The 19535-nt window shown below is 32.9% G+C and overlaps 4 protein-coding genes and 1 long non-coding RNA gene across 9 annotated transcripts; 2 read left to right on the top strand and 3 right to left on the bottom strand.

Annotated features, from left to right (window-relative positions):
* Positions 1 to 1508: 1508 nt before the first annotated feature.
* LOC106755736 lies at positions 1509 to 2658 on the bottom strand. 3 transcript variants are annotated; one of them, XR_001375418.2, is made up of 3 exons: positions 2049 to 2658; positions 1827 to 1946; positions 1509 to 1746 (listed from the first exon to the last, which is right to left on the bottom strand). It is a non-coding gene; the product is annotated as an uncharacterized LOC106755736 (long non-coding RNA). The 3 variants fall into 3 exon arrangements; XR_002667134.1 differs by having other exon boundaries at positions 2167 to 2634; XR_002667133.1 differs by having other exon boundaries at positions 1827 to 2650.
* A 110-nt stretch (positions 2659 to 2768) lies between these two features.
* LOC106755677 (pentatricopeptide repeat-containing protein At3g46870) lies at positions 2769 to 4429 on the top strand. The gene is made up of 2 exons (XM_014637870.2): positions 2769 to 3269; positions 3712 to 4429. Exons 1-2 carry the CDS (start codon positions 2895 to 2897, stop codon positions 4099 to 4101), a joined length of 765 nt encoding a protein of 254 aa, XP_014493356.1. The 5' UTR covers positions 2769 to 2894; the 3' UTR covers positions 4102 to 4429.
* A 1889-nt stretch (positions 4430 to 6318) lies between these two features.
* Positions 6319 to 8052, bottom strand: LOC106754285 (universal stress protein PHOS32). Its single transcript, XM_014636304.2, has 4 exons — positions 7756 to 8052; positions 7544 to 7653; positions 7269 to 7387; positions 6319 to 6707 (listed from the first exon to the last, which is right to left on the bottom strand). Exons 1-4 carry the CDS (start codon positions 7928 to 7930, stop codon positions 6617 to 6619), a joined length of 495 nt encoding a protein of 164 aa, XP_014491790.1. The 5' UTR covers positions 7931 to 8052; the 3' UTR covers positions 6319 to 6616.
* Positions 8053 to 12525: 4473 nt separating this feature from the next.
* On the top strand, positions 12526 to 15042 carry LOC106755851. Of its 2 annotated transcripts, XM_014638068.2 has the most exons (5): positions 12526 to 13133; positions 13263 to 13556; positions 13675 to 13945; positions 14165 to 14284; positions 14639 to 15042. In XM_014638068.2, the coding sequence occupies exons 1-5, from the start codon at positions 12915 to 12917 to the stop codon at positions 14749 to 14751; spliced, it is 1017 nt and encodes a 338-aa protein (XP_014493554.1). In that variant the 5' UTR covers positions 12526 to 12914; the 3' UTR covers positions 14752 to 15042. The 2 variants fall into 2 exon arrangements, with proteins under 2 accessions (XP_014493554.1, XP_022643253.1); XM_022787532.1 differs by lacking the exon at positions 14165 to 14284.
* Positions 15043 to 18455: 3413 nt separating this feature from the next.
* On the bottom strand, positions 18456 to 19329 carry LOC106755820 (copper transporter 6). Of its 2 annotated transcripts, XM_022778424.1 has the most exons (2): positions 18797 to 19329; positions 18456 to 18691 (listed from the first exon to the last, which is right to left on the bottom strand). In XM_022778424.1, exons 1-2 carry the CDS (start codon positions 19077 to 19079, stop codon positions 18603 to 18605), a joined length of 372 nt encoding a protein of 123 aa, XP_022634145.1. In that variant the 5' UTR covers positions 19080 to 19329; the 3' UTR covers positions 18456 to 18602. The 2 variants fall into 2 exon arrangements, with proteins under 2 accessions (XP_022634145.1, XP_014493521.1); XM_014638035.2 differs by having other exon boundaries at positions 18456 to 19325.
* Positions 19330 to 19535: the final 206 nt, after the last annotated feature.

Here is a 19535-nt window from a genome sequence, read left to right as displayed (position 1 = left end):
TACAAATTCCTTTCCAGCAGCATTGCACTTAACCAGTTACACCAACCATTAACAAGTCTTCCCAAATCTCCCTTTAAATAAGAATCAACCAACACTGCCACCCTTCTCCCAAAAATTTAACCAAAAACAGGTGCAGCCCCTCCATGGGGAGCCATGAATCATAAGCTGGGGAGCGGTGATGGAGTTTTGGTACAAATTCCTTTTCAGCAGCATTGCACTTAACCAGTTACACCAACCACTAACAAGTCTTCCCATATTTCCCTTTAAATAAGAATCAACAAACACTGGCACCCTTCTCCCAAAAATTTAACCAAAAACAGGTACAACCCCTCCATGGGGAGCCATGATTCATAAGCTGGGGAGCTGTGATGAAGTTTTGGACAAATTCCTTTTCAGCAGTACTGCACTTAACCAGTTACACCAACCACTCATATCCTTCCAACGACTAACAAGTCTTCTCACATCTCCATTTAAATAAGAATCAACCAACACTAGCACCCTTCTCCCAAAAATGTAACTAAAAACAGGTGCAACCCCTCCATGGGGAGCCATGATTCATAGGTTGGGGAGCTGTGATGGAGTTTTTGTACAAATTCCTTTTCAACAGCATTGCACTTAACCAGTTACACCAACCACTCATATCCTTCCAACCACTAACAAGTCTTCCCACATCTCCCTTTAAATAAGAATCAACCAACACTAGCACCCTTCTCCCAAAAATTTAACCAAAAATAGGTGCAGCCCCTCCATGGGGACCCATGATTCATAAGCTGGGGAGTTGTGATGGAGTTTTGGTACAAATTCCTTTTCAGCAGCATTGCACTAAACCAGTTACACCAACCACTCATATCCTTCCAACCACTAACAAGTCTTCCCACATCTTCTTTTAAATAAAAATCAACCAACACTGGCACCCTTCTCCAAAATATTTAATCAAAAACAGGTGCAGCCCCTCTATGGGGAGCCATGATTCATAAGCTGGGGAGCTGTGATGGAGTTTTGGTACAAATTCCTTTCCAGCAGCATTGCACTTAACCAGTTACACCAACCATTAACAAGTCTTCCCAAATCTCCCTTTAAATAAGAATCAACAAACACTGGCACCCTTCTCCCAAAAATTTAACCAAAAACATGTGCAACCCCTCCATGGGGAGCCATGAATCATAAGCTGGGGAGCGGTGATGGAGTTTTGGTATAAATTCCTTTACAGTAGCATTGCACTTAACCAGTTACACCAACCACTCATATCCTTCCAAACACTTAAATAAGAATCAACCAACACTGGCACCCTTCCCCCAAAATAATAAATCAACCACAACAACAATTTACAATACATTTGACCAAAACATGGTTGCGGATGGAAAGTTACAGTACAAAATTCTGTTCTTATTCAAACATACGCACATAGCTGGAAACATTTTTCTTATTCAAACACAACTTCCAGTACTTCATGAACAACCAATTCAGTATACCTATTCTTCGAATTCATGGACCAAAATACAAAACAGTTTGAACAATACTAATTAAATAACACATAAGCGGTATACATTCAATATAATGTACAATTTCCCACAATTCTAATCAATGTCTAATGTTTTCAAAGTAAATTACAATGTGAACCAAAACAACAGTATATTCCTAGAGCTAAATCAATCCAAGATCGTGAAGCGTTTCAATTCTTCTGACGTTGTCCTCATCCATTATCCAGTCCCATATAAACTTCATTCTAAAACCAGCTAACTCCTCCTGAAAATAACAATTTGTAGGTTAAATACAATGTCATGACAAAGACAATGACAAATATACAAATTCATTGTTTACCCTACATTTGTGTAGTCAGACATGCTCTTGCCATCAAATTTCTCCTCTCCATCCCATATTATAATAGCTAATATCGTACACGGCACCATTTTCAGATGTACTAATATCGTACATCAAACACTAACCTAAAATAGCACATATCAAATGAGAAATTGGGTTATAACAGATATCAAATGTCAAATAACCAAAGCACGATGCAGTGATCAAATGTCAAATAACAAAACTACCTAAAAAGTGTGAAAATACGTTTTATCTTTCAGATGAAAAACAAAAACACAATGCACAGATACACACCACCGCACCAAATAACGAAATCCCCAACGGCAACAGCCAAAAAAACCTAACCTTTCGGACTTCTGAACCACCGGCCCCAAAACCTAAACGCAAAAAATCGCACAATAATGGCAATGAAGAAAACAAATAAAGGCACAATAAAGAAATCGAAAACAGCTCTCCGTTCGAAACCTCTCCATTCGACGGTTGCCCAAAAAGCCACACTTCCATCAACGACTTCAAACGGTGGATACAGATATACCTTATATTAAAAAAACTTTTTTCAGAGGGATTGATGCGTTTTGAGAGAGATCGTTACTAAGAGGAGAGGCTTCGTCACTGACAGAGACCTTTTTTCTGTGGAGATCGTGAATGAGAAAACGCTTTCTTCTGTGGATGTCGTTTCTGAGAGGCTTCGTGAATGAGAGAGAGCTTTCTCTGTGGAGAGTGTTTTTCATACACTTCGTTAATGAGAGAGAGACGTGAATGAGAGAATGACAAACTTATGTGAATTTCGTTTAGAATAGAAGGCGCCTCCACTTTACCCACAAATCAATCTTCCAAAACTGCCCCTCAGTAAACCAATTAAACATTTTTTAAAACTGTTGTGTGCCAGCGAATCAGACAACGCCACTTGGCGTTGTAAAAAACGTTGTCAAGTATAGTTGTTGACAAAACGTTTTCCATAAAAAAACATAGCGTTGGTTTGAGTATCGAACGAACTGATCGGCATATCTGTTTCCAAACCCAAATCGCAGAGTGAGTTATCTGTGTTAGTATTTCAGTGGCAGTGCAGTGTGATGGCTAGTCGTTCCTTCTCGAAAGTTCGGAAAATCTGTGATTTTGGTTCTTTATTAGTGGGACAGCTTACAAGAGCTACTAAACTTATCGAACACTGTTCAGCTCCACTGCCCTTTGTTGAATCTACTTCATTGAAAACGGCGTCGTGTTGGAGGCAATACCACGACGGAAGGCCCAGAGGCCCCCTTTGGAGGGGAAAGAAGCTTATTGGCAAAGAAGCGCTCTTTGTCATATTGGGCTTGAAGAGGTTTAAAGATGACGAGGATAAGCTTCACAAGTTCATCAAATCTCACGTTCTCAGACTCTTGAAGATGGACATGATCGCCGTTCTCACTGAACTTGAGCGTCAAGAACAAGTTTCTCTCGCTCTCAAGGTTTTCACTTTTCTAATTCTTCAGCATTTTTAATTTTCATGTTTTTAGCCCATAACCTGTTTGTCATAATGCTTCTTAGTCCGAACCTGTTTGTTATTATGACAACTATCATAAGGTTTAATTCATCACTGTCTCTTGAACTATTTGGAAATTTTTAATCAGCTCCTAAACTAAAATAAATTATAATTGGATCTAACTCTTCTGTGATAGTTGTAATTAGGTTGTTAGAAATCACTATTTTTCTGCTATTTGAAATCATCATAAACTAACTTCAGGGACTCAAATATAATTTTGTATAACAAAGTACCTAATTGCAATTTAAGGACCTCATTAAAAATTCCCAAAAAAGTTTAGGACATACTGATGTATTAAACCTTCATATTATAGCTGTGCACTTCTTATTGTACGGAGGTTACAGGTGATTAACTGAATGAATTTTCAGATGTTTAAGGTTATGCAAAAGCAAGATTGGTACAAGCCTGATACATTCCTTTATAAGGACTTAATCATTGCATTGGCAAGGTCCAAAAAAATGGACGAAGTGTCCCAATTGTGGGAAAGCATGCGAAAGGAAAATTTGTTCCCTGATTGTCAGACTTACACTGAAGTCATAAGGGGCTTCTTGAACTATGGATCTCCTGCGGATGCGATGAACGTATATGAGGACATGAAGAATTCTCCGGATCCACCTGACGAGTTGCCATTCAGAATTTTGTTGAAAGGACTCCTGCCACATCCTCTTTTGAGAAACAAAGTGAAACAAGATTTTGAGGAGATTTTTCCTGATTCAAATATCTATGATCCACCACAAGAGATATTTGGCGCGCGCTGAGGTTGAACTCCCTTCACTCTGTCATCCCGGGAGTTCGGTGATTTGCTTTAAAATATAAATGGTATTTTTGTTTTTCTCATAAGCTGTCTCACGGGCACAGTAAAACGTAAATGAGTTTAATTAGATAGAATGTGGGTCAATAGGTTCTATGTTAGTGTAATTGGGTAGTCAATTTTTCCATTAAATAGATGATGAGAAGATTGTCAAGTTTGATAGCAAGAATCTGACTTATTGAATGAAAACTGTGCGGAGAAATTTAAGTGAAGAATGAGTGGATTTTAACTTGGGTCATTAGAAATTAGAAATATGACAATGCCGTCGAATTCCAGTTATTATCCTCTGACATGTTATGACGTTGCTACTTTGGTTGTTTAGATTTTTACTATGCATCATCTATTCATCTTTTATTAAGGATCAAACTTACTTTGTTTTAGATAAAAAGGTTTCAGTCATTAGTGTTTTACTTAAGTTTTAAAGGAGTTACTGAATAATTTTTGCATATCATCATCTTCCCCTAGCATAGTAGTAATTTCCGGAGTCAAATTTCAAGGTAGTAATAATGCTTATGAAAAGTCTTATCAACTCTGTTAATATTTGGCTGGCCCCATGGTGTATTCCTGAAGGAGCTGGATCATCAAACGACTACAGTTGTTGTAGGAATTAAGGATTGAGGCTGCGCTCATTCTTAAGATTTGTGTTTATTGTGGGGTTTTGGGATGATTAGTTGACTGAGGGTTTATACTGTTTACCGAGTCCTTGTGCAATGAAGATAAACTTCTGATATTGAAACTGATTGAACTTTACTCAGCTTGAAATAGTCCAATGCTCTTTGTTCAGTTTCTTCATCCATGTCCGCAATGTACCATCGCAGCAATCCATTGAAGCTGCACAAACTCCACGAGAGCCTTAAAGAAAAAAATCTGCAACAGTCAATTAAAATGCATTGATAATCAACTTTTTTTTCAAACAATCAATCGGAAACTAACTTTAATGATAAAATATTAAATTGAAGTATTTAATTCAAATATAAACTAAATTATTTAATAAACACAAGTGTATGATAATACTTTCATAAAAAATTCATTGTCAAAGGATCCCGACTCCCTATTATTATAAATAAAACATTTAAGTAGAGATGTCTTTTTTTATGAAAACAAATAACTAGTGTCATCACAATTGACATTAACTTCTAATAAATTCAGTCACCCACTATTGATTGATGTTTTCTTTTTTTTTTCAGATTATATTACGATGCAATAGATAAGTCGGATAACTTGTAGATTATAACTTGTAGATTATCGTCATGTTATTTGAACCTTTTCCGTTTTTGCATACATATAATGCGTGACTTTCCATTTAAATAATTTAAGAATTTCATAACCCACATAAAAATATTAATTTTTTCCTCGTTTAATTACATATTTATTTAATATTTTTTACATTTAAAAAAACGCGAGTTAAATAACGGAAAGTATATAAATATGTGATCAATATTGTTTTATGATAATTAATATTTTAAGTTGAATAGCTTTAACCATATTTTTTTTACTTAAAATTCTAAAAAAAAAAACTTTAGATAGTAGCCGCTAAATGTTTGAATATCTAATTAATGATACATTTTAATTTTATATGCCAAAGCTTTTACAAATATACAAAATAATTCGCTGATCAGATTTTTTTTTTTTTTGTGAGTGTGAGATGATTTTAAAGTAAGTAAATATTTAATTGAGATTAAAGTATTTAACTGGATGAAAAATACTTTCTAGTAAAAATAAAAATATTAACAACGGGGTATTAACTTAATTAGATTATATATTCACAAATATCTGCTTTTACTAAAGTACTTAAAAGTATTTAAATGTCAAATAAACTGTGATATTAAATCATACTTCCATTGTTCGAATTGAAAATCAGGAAAAAACATTACATCAATAGGTTTATCAGGTGAGAATATAAGAAAAAAATAATTTTAACCGTGAGCAAATTAGATTTAGCATAGAATTCAATTAGAACATGCTATGTTTCTTTGCAGTTGTTATTTGAGCCATGTAATGCTTTCAGACCCCTTAGTTCAAACGAAAACAAGCAAATGTGGTTGAATTCTTAGGTCAAAACAGAATGAATAACTGTGTTTAAGTTGATTGACAAAAAGTAGGGGTGAATATGCAGTTAAAGAAAGCTACCATATTAAAAATCACCACAAACACATCATTGTGATGCAGCAAAGACAGCAAGAATCAAATAGAATATCAAACATTTAACACCACCACATCATCATTTGCACTTGTAAGTTCAGTACAGATCCAACACAAAGCTTATTTATAAGCACAATTTTGGTCATAACCAAGCACTTAAAAGAGAGTGCTAACACTAGACATTTTGCTTGGCGAATCCTTAACTTCAAGTGTGTTCAAAATCCCAACTACACATGTGTAAGACGAAGGAGGAAAACACAGTCTGGTCACTGATGAAGATGGAGCAAACGATTCCAAGACCAATCAAATTCAGTAGCATATCAGATAGTGGAAGGGGCAGAGTCTTTCACAATCGTTATAGGGCAACTTGCATTTATGGTGACATAATTGGTCACACTCCCCAGCAAGACCCTACGATCAACCAATTTTGAAAAACAACATCATTAGATCATCACTGTTCTCTTCATCAATACAACTCATAAATTTGTATGTTTTGTTTTCTGTTTTATATGTTTGGGAATCCATTTTTTCAATGGAAAGATAAATGAGAATGTTTATACTATTTGTAGTCAAAGACAAAAAAATAGATCCTCCTTTTTTCTTTTCATCCAAAAACTATCTCCAGAACATTAGGTGTCGACAAATCTAATGAAGCCCCTCATTTTTGGAGTTGACTCAAGACTAGCACTAGAGCCAAAACATGAGTCAAGATGCATTTAAGATGGGACAAAAACATAGATTTGGGAGCTTTTATTTCATTAGTGTTGATCCCCCATTACAATTTGGACTTCATTTCATTAATTAATGTAATAAAGATATGCATATGAAGGTAAACATGTATTATAAAGGTGACATTTCAAATTCTAATCAGAGATCAACAGTAAATGAATCTAAGAAACTCACATAATTTAAACAATTAAATCATTATTTGTATGCACTTATCTCTAAACTAGAGGGAAAAAGAAAAATCACCTCTGTATGGCACCCAAGCCTCTGCTACCCATGACCAAAGAGTGAAGCTTCAAATCCCCAACAGCTTCAATAATTTTCTCTCTTGCATCGCCCCAGTACAGCTTTGCCACCACAGCCACCTGTATTCAAGGAAAATTCAAACACACTCAACAATCACCGTATGACTAGAACAACCCTAACAAAGTCAAATCAAAACCTAAGAACTCAATCCAACAACACACGACAAGGCAGTACACTAGCAGAGAAATTAATTAGTAAAGTTAAACAGTAAAAACCTGTTTCTGCTTAGAAGCGGTGTCAAGCAGGTCCAACACCTCGGGATCAGAATCCACCTCATAATGATGCATCACATCCTTATCACGAAACTCCGACAACGGAATCAGTGCTTTACCGGCATCACACCACACCAAAATCAGAATTCAAAGATCAAAATTCTAGAAAAAATATTTGAATTTATTATAAGGGTAGAATCAAAATAGGAGCTTACGTGATCCAGTGGTGGACCATAGAAGATTTCGGGATTCACTGCCTTGGGAGTGCTTGATGTGGACGACGAAGAGTGTGTCGCCGTTGCGGAGAAGATTATCAATAGCCCATTTGAGAGCGATCTTACTTCCCTTAGAGAAATCCAAAGCCACCCCAATTCTCCTTTCATTGCTCATCGTTTCAACAAATTCTGGTGTTTTTGATTGTTAGTTCACTGTCTACCTTTGAGCTTCTGAAATGTTTGTTGGAGCTTTACAGTGGGGAGGAACTGTCCAATTTATGAAAACGTTTATTTCTTTGTCGGTTCACGCGTCTGTCGGAAGTCAAAACATGTTTTCATCTATCAGCATGATAAATGTTTTATTTTTATATAATTAAAGAAAAAACTTCTTTTAACAACGTTTTTTTAACAATTTTTTTGACAATACATACGTAACAGCTTATAAGTGATCCGTTAAAAAAAAAAGTTGTTTTATCAAAATATCATTGTCTATAATTAAAATGATACTTGTAATAAACAAATATTTTGTATATAGATTATAGAAATAATTTGAATTTTAATAAAAAACTATTTTTAACATTGATATATTTTAAAAGTTTTATCTATTAAATTTAGAAAGACAAATAAAATTGTAAGTTAACGCACATAAAGAGTTAAAAAGATATAGTAAAAATAATTTGTTATGATTTAGGAGAGCATTATTTGCTTTTTGCAAGATTCATGAGCAAGATAAACCACCAAACTAAACTGAGATGATATAAAAAAATTGAGAAAATTAAAGTTTTGTTTTCTATGCTTTATGTTATAATTTACAATACAATCATCGTTGCTTTATGAAATATTGAATCATGATCAGTGTTGATAATGATGAGGATTATTTTATTTTTAAACAGTATTATATTCGCACTGACAATAGTTTTCTTTTGAAAAATCTTAAATGCACATTATTATTTTTTGTAAATTAATTAAATATATTCCTATTAAAGCTTGTCAAAGACATTAGGTAATTATTTTAAAATTTATGATTAACTTTTTTTTCTATATAAATTAGACTATAATAATTTTTTAATGTTTAGTTTGCAAATATCAAACAAATTGTACAATACATATCTTTTAATTTAATCTATCATAGTATTGTGATCTAATTAGTTTATGTTTGTCTTTATAATCATTTGATAAACATATGAGTTTATATGACTTCAAATTGGTCGATTGAGTTCATTAGTTAGTATTTGCAAGCAAGTATTTAAATTTAAAAATATATTAACACAAAGTATCCAATAAATTATGTTTAAGAATGATTAGTTATGATTAGGTCAATAGAAAACAAAAATTATAAATATGAGTAAAGACATATGGTACTTAGGTTAAGTTAGGCTAGATTAGTACCATTCTAAGTTGGTTGACGTAAACCTATAGATTAGATCGACAAATAAAATTTAGATTAGGACAAAGTAGGTCTAGCTGAAGTGAGACTGAATCCAAGTTAGGTTGGACTATGAGACTCATGTTGACGTAGATGGATAACACTTAGGTCAAGTCAAGTCAGGTAGATAATAGGTCTATTACGAGTTAGTCATATAGGTCAAGATAATAATGTTGAATCGAGTCCAAGTAAAGTAGGTCATTCAAGTTTGACCGAACTAGATTCAAGTGAAGCCAAGATTGATAGCATTCACATCTTGATGAATTTATTTGAGCATATGTTGGATAAAGTTGATTCGATCATAAATCAAGCTAAGTTGAGTCAAGCCAATGTAGAGTCATGTCCAATTGACTCACAAAGGGTTAAGTTGATTTGTATCCACCAAGAGTCAAGTCAGGCAAACCTCAAATAAAAATAAATTAGATGCACCTCAGATGAAGTTGAGTACGGCCACTTGAGCCCGATCAATCAAGTCAAACTCATGTTGGACCCAATCAAGTTAGGTCCGCATCAGGCAAGTAGAGTTAGATTCACTTTGGATTGTAAAGCCCACATTTGAGCTATGCTAGGTCAAGTTAAGTTGACTCCACCACGAGTTGAGTTATTTTAGGCTCACATAAGACATATTCACATAAGATTGAGTAGAATCAAGCTTAAATTAAGTTTAGATTGATATTGAATTTTTATCTATAAATTTTTCACTATTACAAATTTATATAAATAATAATAAACTTAAAATTTATATCATGTGAAGATTTATTAATTATATTTTATATAATAATATTTTTTTAGTCAAAAGTGATATAATTGTAAAATCTTTATAAATGTTAATTTAGTATAAAGAAAAAAATTATTTGTATTATTTATAATAAAAAAGATATTCCAAATTAAATTTATATATTTTAATTATATTATAACATTTTTAGAGTTTTCTAAAAAAAAGAAGTTAAATTAATGTAATTAAACTCGAGTAAATCAATATAAAATAAGTCTTGAATGATATTTCATTATATGCTTATACTATTTTATATCCTTGTACATATTTGTGAAAATATTCTATAGACATTTATAAATTAATGACGATTGCATATGGCTATTTACTTATATTGATCTTTTAAAATCTCTGCAAAAAAAAAAGTATTAATATTTTATTCAACTCTCAGCTTTTAGGGTGTGTTTGTTTGGAAGGATTTGGAAGAGATGATTTGAATAGATTTGAGTGGATTTGAGAGTAATTTTTTTGTCATTTTTTTGAGTGGGTAATTGAGGATGGATTTGAGGGTAAAGTTTGTGAGAATTAGTGTAAGATTTGATTAATGTGACAGATTTAAAAAATTAGTTTAAATAGTAAAAATTAAAGATTACTAAAATGTCCCTAGTTATTAAAGTAATATAAAATGTTATTTATTAATGTATATTTAATTGTAAAATTTTTTATATATTATAAATTTTATTTTTTTTCCTTATATTTAAATATTAATTTAGTCTTTATATTTTTTTGAATTTTTTCACTTCAGTTTTAATATTATTTTTATTTAATTAAATTTTAATTTTCTTAAATTTAATTTTTTATTAATATTATTTAAATAATTAACCGTACAATAAGGAGGACTCAGTGTATTTAATATATCATGTGAATTTTTAATTTTAAATCAAGAGGGAAAATAGGGTTGATGAGCCCATGGCAGGACCGCCTCTACCCTTCTTCACCTTTTCTTTCCATGAGACAGCCATGGAGCAGTACCAGGACGAGGAAGAGAGACGTGTGCAGAGAATGACTTTCATGCACTTTAGAAGGGTACATATGTCATTTGTGAGTAAATTAGCGCAAATCTCCTCTTAATAGCGAGATGAAAAAAAGAAGTCTTATCTTGCAAATCTCCACAATTCATCGCTTGTAAATCAGTAGTAAAGAATAACTTGTATTATGCAATTCATCGCTCGCTTTTGTCTTTAAAGAGTAAAGAATAACTTGTATTATGCAATTCATCGCTCGCTTTTGTCTTTAAAGAGTAAAATCTGTTTAAGGGTACATAACATTAAGACTCATATATTATCTCAATATCCACAAAAGTTATTTTTATGGTGAAAATATTGAGTTGTGTAAATATAAAGATAAAAAGGTGAAAATAATAATATCAATGTCATTAGTATTAACCTTAAATTATAATAGCAGAGAGGCTTCGAACTTTTTCTTCCTGCAACCTTATTCTAATCCATTGGATCATAAGTTAATCTTGTTTACAATTTATATAATTTTTGCTCATTAGACACATTTTCATTCATATTAGAGTAAATAAAAACAACTCCTCTTAAAGGAGTACACAACACGGCCAATCCACCATAGTACACGTTTTGTCAACTAAGTGGGAATTAGTTGTTAAATTAAATACAAGCCTTTTTTGTTTTGCAATTAATTAGAATTGTGGCGTGCTTTAAAGTGACTGATTTTGTCACCTTAAACTTAAACCTTCTCTTAATTAGTGCCAAATATTCCATCTTGGCTTAAAAGTCAAAACTATATCACATCGAGATATATAATAATTCTTATATTTTAACTATTTTTTTTAATTATTTTTTTTACAACAGAATACTTGTTATAATGTTATTGATTTATTTAAATTTATTTTATAAAAATATTTAAATCAGACCAATGAAAAACTATCACATGTACATTAAAAAGTTATCAGAAAAAAATTGTTAAAAGAAACTTTTTATACAGTATAATATCGAAGCACTCTTGGGAGAAGGGCAAGAATAAACGCCGTTTTGTTTACTTCAATTTTCTGCAGTTGGAGGTACGCTTAATAAACTTCAGCATTAATTAACGCCGAAACATTTGAAATAATGTTCCTTAATTTCCCTCTGTTACTTCCTTTTCTTTTTCCACTGCAGACGTCGACTTATAAACTTTTAACTCTTGCACAATATTCTTCGATTCCAACTGCTTCAGTGTATAACTCTTTTTATTGAAATTAAAGTTTTTATCTTGTCAACGCGCAAAACAAAAGGCAACGAAAATTCATCTTAGTTGTTCAAGTAAACATCCATTTCAATCGGACAGAGACATAACATATATCAACCTTGAGACAACCTTATTCGTAGCAAAGACGGCATCAAAACCGTAAATACCTTAAGTTGAGAGTTTTCAGCTTCTAAATAAAATAGACTCAAATTCATTCGTAACTTTCTTACTGTATAGAGAATTTTAGACCTAATAAAATAAGTATTATACCCGAATCTTATCTTAATAACATTGGAATCTTTGACATAATATTAAGAAAGATATATCCATCGCCACGTTCAGTAGAAGTGGTTGCAATTTGGAGGGTAAGCAAGAAAAGACAGACAAGACTCACAGCTGGTTAAAAGCATATCCCACTTATAGAACCCGACCTTTGAGCCTGAAATGGCTGTACCAGAAGCTCCAACAGTCACTGGGCCCACCCTTCACCACCATTCTTAACCTTTAACCTAAAATTCGTCACAAATTATGTTGCCTGTTTTTTCCTTCTTCTTAGAACACCCCTTTTTAAAACCATTTTTGTGCCATTATTTGGGGACAAACACAAACACAAAGAGTCTACTCTTCCCTTGTCTGAGTAATCATTGAATATCTCTTCCTCCCCATTGACAACCATAATTGCAACTCATTAAAGTCTCACCTTACCTATCTCATCATTTTCATTCATCATCCTCCTGCACAACTACAATCTCTCCCTTTTATCATATCATGGCTATTCTCCCACCTTCACGTGACACCCATCACACCAACTGCAACATCGTCGACGGACCAGATTTAAAGCCATGCCTCAAGCTCATTCCCTGTGAATTTCCATCCTTCACGATTTCACTCCCCTGCTCCACCCACCCACACACCATGCACACCACCATGCTTCAAGACCAACATAAATTACATTTCTCAGGCATTCGTTCCCATCATTTTGATTCGGTAAATTTCCTAATTCTTTTACTATGTCAGCGTCTCCAAATTTTTAAAAATGCCTTTTTTTTTCCCCGGTTTCTGGCTATGGCCTTATCATGTTTTCTTTTTGGCTTTTACCTTTTTCTCTTGCTGAAGCTGTTGGACTCAAATACTTCGCCCCAGTCAACGCTCTCGTCTAATTTGAGCTCGATTCAGGGGAGTCCTGAAGGTTCTTCTTCTTCTTCCCCTTCTTATTCTTCTCAGGAACCATCGCCTACTACCCATGAAGTTTATTGGGAAAACAACTATGATACGATGAAGACGTTAGAGAAGATGAAGCTGGACGAAAGGGACAGTTCCGAATACCATCCTGGTGATGTGAATCAGAGGTTGGAGACCTCAAATGTTGGACTCCATTCACTCCTTCAGGAACAAATTCGAGCTATTCAAGTGAGATAACATTAACATTGACTTGACACCCTTTTTCTATTTGTTTTGGCAAAGCCATCAAGAAATTAAAAGCGTTAATCTTTCAGTTAAATTTAATCCATCCATTTCCTTATTGTAGTTGTCTGGGATCAGACAAGAGGAGATTCTGTCTCGGAAGCAAGACCCAACAGCATATGTAGCGAAAACTCAAAGGCAGATATCACAGCAATTTGAAAAGAAAGCTAAAGGAGTTAATGCTGGGTATGATTACGAAAGAAGGATTCGTCCACCATGGCAGCAGGGTCGTTCACACCAGCAAACTGGTTCAAGAGGCTCATCATATTCTGGGACTGGTGTTTTCTTGCCACGTGGAGAAACTAGTGCCCCGTTTGAGTCACGTAAGAGACCAGGTATCGTTTCAATTCACGTAACATTTTGGCGCTTCTTCGTTTGAGTCACACGTTGTTTGTTCAGTGATCGTTGACTTGGGTAAATCCTGACGTAGAATTTCACCATACCCGATTGTTTGTTTCCAGTATTTGGTTGAGATGTTTGAGACTTTTGGGTTTTTCCTTTTAGTTTGAATTAAAAAATGAATATTTTTGATTGATGGTTTGTGATTTGAAAAGGTAAAGGATGCACCACGGTTCTGATACCGGCAAGAGTAGTGCAGGCTTTGCAAGTCCACTTTGACCAAATGGCTGCCACGTGTGGGCCTACTAAACCTTCTGCCTTCCCTCCCCTGCATGGTACCTCCTCTTCGACCAAAAACACTTATATAAATTTTGTCACTAATTAATATTGTTCTGAATCAAAATTTTAAAAATATAAGTGAGGAGTTTCATTATTTAAAATTCAATTTTTAGTTAAAAAATAAGAACTGTTATTGTTATAGCTTATTTCTTTTTTAAATTTATGTTTCTTTTTTTAAAAATCTGGATCAATATCTGATTAGTTACGATGTTCGATTGGATTAAGGTTACGACATTATTAGCATTTAATTGATATGATGTCCGATTGGATTAATCCAAAAGTTGTGTCATAGTTATTGATTAGGTAATTGGAATATGCAGATGAATGAAAATTGAGTGTTATGTTTGCAGATGTTTTAGTAAGTACCAGCGATGGCATGTATTCACTACAAAGTCGTCAATCACAAAACCAACAGCGACATATGCAGAATGAGATGCTTCTGCCTCAAGAATGGACCTATTGATTATTCAAGTCACAGACGAATTTGTAGAGGGACGTGCCTTCCAAAGTTTCTGCAGGAAAACAAAGAAAGATTGAAGACAGATCAGTACATGGGAAATTCTTCTTACATGGATTCAATGACGATTCAACACTGATATTATGGATTACAGATATAGTTTTCTCTTCTTTTATGCTTTGCTTCTTTCTTATAAGTCTCATAGTCTGTTACACAACAACTTAGGATACTTTTTAAAAGACATTGAGACTTAAAAAATATTTCATTCTACGTATTACAATAATCACTATTTTTCAACTGCTGCATCCGTCATTCTTCAACTACGATTGTTTGGAATGCTATCCAAGAACTCTTCATCGAAAAGAAATCTCAATATTATTTATCCATAAGAAAATCCTCACAAACATTTGAGGGCAACTTAAAAAATGGCAAACCTACAATGTCACAATTGTGTCCCATGTAATTGTGTTAAAATAAATGAATGTTAAAAGCAAGATAAAAATCATGATTGTAGACATGTTTTGCATTGCCTTTGTTAAAATAAAATGTTCAACTCCTTCTCTTTCAGTTTTCTTAGACTGAGTAGATCATTCTTAAATTTTGGAACACAAAAGACTCCATGAATGATGCTAACATGTTGACTACCTTTTAGTTTGAAGTTACCCTTTCCATTAACCACTGAGGTTGAATTACTTCCCAACTTCATCAAATATGTGAATTTTTCATATAAGATCTAAAAAATATTGTCTTTTTACATACATGTGGTTACTACACCTTGAGTTAAAAACCACATGTTTGTGTGTCGATCCATTTCTTCAACATAGGTCATCAACAACGTGTCTTTTTCCTTATCCACTTAATTTTTTTCAAAATTTGTTACCTTTTTGTTCCATTTTCACAAAAAGAGAACAAGCTTGTGACAAGCATAACATTTTTATTATTGTTTTGTCAAAGAATTGCATGCTTCTTCCATGTCCTCTAAATTCAAAATTGTCACATCTTCATCTTCCAAATATTGATTTCCATATGACTTACCTTTAGAGCGTGTTCTTCAAGGACAATGTTACTCATGCATTATTCATGTACGAATAGATTGATTTGTAGCTCATCAATTATCAACATGAATACTTGTATCTTTGGATCCTTCAATTGAACTTAAACTTAAATGTCATTGACCATTGAATCTTTTCCACAATAGCAGCATCTTCCAAATCTTCCCCATTTGCTCTCATTTTGTTGGCAATTACGAGAACATGAGCAATGTATTTGTTCAAATATTCTCCTTCCTTCATATGAGCAATTACATATTACTTTCTTGTTCTAGTATACCATGTTAAAAAATGAACTTTAAATCTAACTCAATCCTACAAAATTAGCTTGTAAGGTAAAGTTTTGTATCCATTTGTATACTTTAAAGTCACCTTATCTCTAGTGACATGGAACTTCTAGCACACTTTTTCACACTTAGGCATATATATCTCGTGGGTGGGACTACACATTAATGGGTGGTTCGATAAAGAGTGGAATAATACACCCAACAAATAACAAATTTCGTTAGGATATGATCAAACTCACAACTTTGATATCATGTCATAAATAATGGTTTGATGTCTTTCACTATTGTTATTCCCGCTATAAGTAATGCTAAAAATATTTACAATAATTATTTCTCATAATTACAAAATATCATATAATATGAAATTGGAGCGAACAAATCAATCTATGGATTGACTAGCTTATTTTTAGAAAATCATATCAATATATTTAAGGGGACAATCTAATTAACACAAATTAATCTAGTAAACTTTAAACCTAACTCAACACACAAAATTAATTTGTTAGGTGAAGTTTGCATTGTCTTATATTATCTAAATTGGTTTTATCACTAATCAATGTGAAACTTCCAACACATTCCCCTCATGTCGAGGTATATCCATCTTGTCAAGAAATCTTGCTAGGATTAGCTTTAACCAATGACTATAATACCATGTTAAGAAGTGGAATTTAAGTCTAACTCAACCCTACAAAATCGGTTTGTAAAATGATGTTTGTATCTACTTATATTTACTAAACTGGTATTATCACTAGTCGATGTGATACTTGTAATACTATGAATTATTTAGCTTATGCTGAGAAAATCATATCAAAATATTTGTCGGGAAAAATTAATTCCTCATCTACAACTCCCACATTCTAGGAGTTGAGGCCAAGAACAATTCAAATACTCTATATATCATGTTCAACCTTCTCATACATCTTTTAAGGACAAAATTATGAAGGAGTTTCAGGTTTTAAAGTAGACAATACATTAAATGTCGTGATTGACCTAATGGTACTATCTTGATAGGCTTGGGGTCTAAAGTTGTCTATGGAGACAAAAATGTAATTCTAAAGACGAACCATTGTTTCCCAATACCAATGATTGTTTAAGTACTCATTTCTCTTTCAATCCTAAGAGACATATTTTAAGAACAATCTTAAGATACATGTTTTAAGAACAAAACCGTAAAAGAATTTGAGACTCCAAAATAAACAATACCTTATATATGATAATTGACTATAATAAAATTATATTAACAAAATTGAAATCGAAACATTTCTCAACTCATGTAAATAAACATATTTTATTCGTGTTTTTTCTTGATACTTTTATTTAATAAAGTCTTAATTAATGACATTTGTAATTATTGTCTCCAAATAAAACAATCTAAAGCTAAAAAAACACCTTTTAGTTGCTTTTATAAAACTCAAATATCAAATAATAGGTTTTCATAGAAGAAAATATTAGAAAAGAAATGATCATATTTATTTAAGCTTTAAATAACCACATACAAAACAAACATAATATCAAATAATATGAAATAAATCCAAAGTATTAATATAGTAGCTTTTGATTTAAACATAACAATACGATAAATTTATTTCAAACCATCTCACACTCAAACTTTTGGTTGAAATAAAAATATTCTTTTGAAACCAGTGTGATATTCGAGAGGTGAAGTTGACCTAATACTAAAAAATCCATTTTCCAAAAATTATTTAAAATAAAAAAAGATAATTTTAAACTTTATTTTTCTTCTCTTTTCTCTTACCTTCTGTAATATTTTCAAAAGACATTTTGTTTTTGAGAAAAAAAGAGATCTCTTGGAATACAATAACACTATTATAATAAATAAATTTGCCAGCAATAAAATTAGTTGAAAAAGGTATATCTGTTTATATACGACACAAGATTACTAAAATAAAACCAGCATTATCTGTTTTCTAATAATTCTTTTCTCATGCCCTATTTAATGTTGACGTGTTAGATCAAGTAACATACTAAGAGGAGATACAAAATGAAAACAGGCTATTTTATTAAATAATAAAATTATCGATGGCAGAAAAAAGTGTGTCTTTTATACAACAGTAGAGATAAAGAGGGAGATGGGAACGATAGAACTCATCAAAATCTTAGATACAACTAAGTTTCAATCACCAGAAACATAAACCTCGAATAATAACAACCAAACACACATGCTTGACCAAATCAAACACTAATCAAAAACAGTGAAAAAATTGTTTAGATGGGTGAAAAAAACTCACAAGTTTCAATGGATGGATAGAACAGAATCATCCAAAATAATAAAGGTGTGGTACCACCATGGTTGTCACCATCGTTGATTCCAGTGGTAGCGTTTGACGCCAAGCGAATAAACAAACACAAAATAAACCATTCACATAAACACATTGTAATTTAGATATCAACACGAAAAACACCTCCAGTATCATTACATATGCAAATGTTACAGCCAATTAAGAAAAGGGGGAAAACTTAAAAAAAAAAAAAAAAAAAAAAAACAGAGAAGATAATCTAATCAACAAGAAATTGGAGGAAGATCGAAACCCTCGTCGTGGGGCGATTTGTTGAAAGCGAATGTGGTAATGAGAAACCCCAAGGTCTGACCTAGCACAGCAACCAAGAAAACGCCACCGTTAAAAGACATGATTGAAAGCATAACCAGATAAGCGAGACCAACCCTGAAAGCGAACAAGAGGGTCTTGAACAGACCGGCCGCGACATGGTTTGAACCGGGTTTGATGAAACGGGTGTGCGAGAGCAACTGCACGAAAACCGACATGACGAAGACGAAAACGAGGGCCAAGATATACATATCCGATTTGCCTCCGGGCCAGTTTTGGAAGAGGATATCAGTGTCTTTGCCCCAGAAGAAGGTCATGTGCATCATCATCTTGTGGTGCATCATGGTGCCCATGGTGTCGTTTGCGGTTGGCGGCAACGGTGACGGCGGCGACGGCGCCATCCCTCCCATCCCGTGCATGTGTTCATCCATCTAAAGCTTAGGTTTTGGAATTGATTTGTGAGTATGAAGAAGAAAGAGATGTGGTTGAGTGTGTTGGGTGAATTAAATGCAATGGAAGAAAGTAGTACAACAGTGTGGTACTACATATTATCACTCTACAACCAGACGTTATTTCAAATTGTACTGTAACACTGCAATTTAATTCATTCAATCTTAATTTAATTTAATTAATTACTTTTCAAAAACACAAAAACCATCTTGTTTATTTCGCTTTCTTTCTTATTTAATGAGAAAACAATGTATAAGTGATTCCGACCTATATAAGAATAAGAATATCAACAAAATGTGATCCAATCAGGTATATTTTTTTCACTCTTATATAACTGATTAAATAAATAAAAAGCATACTTTTGCTTCAATTTTATTTTGAAAAATAAAAAAAAAAATTAACAAGTTTAATATAAATTTGTAGATTTATTTTATTTA

The sequence above is a fragment of the Vigna radiata genome, chromosome 2, assembly GCF_000741045.1.
Source record: "Vigna radiata var. radiata cultivar VC1973A chromosome 2, Vradiata_ver6, whole genome shotgun sequence".
Taxonomy (NCBI): Eukaryota; Viridiplantae; Streptophyta; class Magnoliopsida; order Fabales; family Fabaceae; genus Vigna; species Vigna radiata.
Note: the sequence above shows the minus strand (reverse complement) of the source record. Positions and strands in the feature narration are given on the sequence as shown.

Coding starts and splice junctions, on each gene's coding strand:
- LOC106755677 (XM_014637870.2), top strand. CDS start 2,895: ATGGCTAGTCGTTCCTTCTCGAAAGTTCGGAAAATCTGTGATTTTGGT. Junction 3,270..3,711: donor AAGTTTCTCTCGCTCTCAAG/GTTTTCACTTTT, acceptor ATGAATTTTCAG/ATGTTTAAGGTTATGCAAAA.
- LOC106754285 (XM_014636304.2), bottom strand. CDS start 7,930: ATGAGCAATGAAAGGAGAATTGGGGTGGCTTTGGATTTCTCTAAGGGA. Junction 7,654..7,755: donor ATGGTCCACCACTGGATCAC/GTAAGCTCCTAT, acceptor ATGCCGGTAAAG/CACTGATTCCGTTGTCGGAG. Junction 6,708..7,268: donor GGCTTGGGTGCCATACAGAG/GTGATTTTTCTT, acceptor GGTTGATCGTAG/GGTCTTGCTGGGGAGTGTGA.
- LOC106755851 (XM_014638068.2), top strand. CDS start 12,915: ATGGCTATTCTCCCACCTTCACGTGACACCCATCACACCAACTGCAAC. Junction 13,134..13,262: donor GTTCCCATCATTTTGATTCG/GTAAATTTCCTA, acceptor CTCTTGCTGAAG/CTGTTGGACTCAAATACTTC. Junction 13,946..14,164: donor TGAGTCACGTAAGAGACCAG/GTATCGTTTCAA, acceptor TGATTTGAAAAG/GTAAAGGATGCACCACGGTT.
- LOC106755820 (XM_014638035.2), bottom strand. CDS start 19,079: ATGGATGAACACATGCACGGGATGGGAGGGATGGCGCCGTCGCCGCCG.